The following is a 1,393-nucleotide window of genomic DNA, read 5'->3' on the forward strand; positions in this document are numbered from 1 at the left end:
ACCCTGTCTCTCAGTCTGTCCTCTAGGAGTCCTTTACCCTGTCTCTCAGTCTGTCCTCTAGGAGTCCTTTACCCTGTCTCTCAGTCTGTCCTCTAGGAGTCCTTTACCCTGTCTCTCAGTCTGTCCTCTAGGAGTCCTTTACCCTGTCTCTCAGTCTGTCCTCTAGGAGTCCTTTACCCTGTCTCTCAGTCTGTCCTCTAGGAGTCCTTCACCCTGTCTCTCAGTCTGTCCTCTAGGAGTCCTTTACCCTGTCTCTCAGTCTGTCCTCGTCCTTTACCCTGTCTCTCAGTCTGCACAGTATGAGTCCTTCCCTCTGTGAGTCTCTCAGTCTCCACAGTATGAGTCCTTCCCTCTGTGAGTCTCTCAGTCTGCACAGTATGAGTCCTTCCCTCTGTGAGTCTCTCAGTCTGCACAGTATGAGTCCTTCCCTCTGTGAGTCTCTCAGTCTGCACAGTATGAGTCCTTCCCTCTGTGAGTCTCTCAGTCTGCACAGTATGAGTCCTTCCCTCTGTGAGTCTCTCAGTCTGCACAGTATGAGTCCTTCCCTCTGTGAGTCTCTCAGTCTGCACAGTATGAGTCCTTCCCTCTGTGAGTCTCTCAGTCTGCACAGTATGAGTCCTTCCCTCTGTGAGTCTCTCAGTCTGCACAGTATGAGTCCTTCCCTCTGTGAGTCTCTCAGTCTGCACAGTATGAGTCCTTCCCTCTGTGAGTCTCTCAGTCTGCACAGTATGAGTCCTTCCCTCTGTGAGTCTCAGTCTGCACAGTATGAGTCCTTCCCTCTGTGAGTCTCTCAGTCTCCACAGTATGAGTCCTTCCCTCTGTGAGTCTCTCAGTCTGCACAGTATGAGTCCTTCCCTCTGTGAGTTCTCAGTCTGCACAGTATGAGTCCTTCCCTCTGTGAGTCTCAGTCTGCACAGTATGAGTCCTTCCCTCTGTGAGTCTCTCAGTCTCCACAGTATGAGTCCTTCCCTCTGTGAGTCTCTCAGTCTGCACAGTATGAGTCCTTCCCTCTGTGAGTCTCTCAGTCTGCACAGTATGAGTCCTTCCCTCTGTGAGTCTCTCAGTCTGCACAGTATGAGTCCTTCCCTCTGTGAGTCTCAGTCTGCACAGTATGAGTCCTTCCCTCTGTGAGTCTCAGTCTGCACAGTATGAGTCCTTCCCTCTGTGAGTCTCAGTCTGCACAGTATGAGTCCTTCCCTCTGTGAGTCTCTCAGTCTGCACAGTATGAGTCCTTCCCTCTGTGAGTCTCTCAGTCTGTCTCTGAGCTGAGATTTAGACATTTGTTTGCTATTCTTCACTACACTGGTTCAGTGAATAACAGTAACGCTGCGGTTATGTCTTGATTTAAGTAATTTCATGTAGAATAATATGAAAACATTGTGAATAAACTTTG

At 49.6% G+C, this 1,393-nt stretch overlaps 1 protein-coding gene across 1 annotated transcript; it reads left to right on the forward strand.

The window, feature by feature from the left end:
* Positions 1-299: 299 nt before the first annotated feature.
* Positions 300-1,127, forward strand: LOC123735954 (uncharacterized; the record flags this gene model as incomplete). The annotated part of the gene is made up of 2 exons (XM_045713129.1): positions 300-781; positions 909-1,127. Coding segments are annotated over exons 1-2 (701 nt in total), but the record flags the coding sequence as incomplete, so codon positions are not given.
* Positions 1,128-1,393: the final 266 nt, after the last annotated feature.

The sequence above is a fragment of the Salmo salar genome, unplaced genomic scaffold (assembly GCF_905237065.1).
Source record: "Salmo salar unplaced genomic scaffold, Ssal_v3.1, whole genome shotgun sequence".
Lineage (NCBI taxonomy): Eukaryota > Metazoa > Chordata > Actinopteri > Salmoniformes > Salmonidae > Salmo > Salmo salar.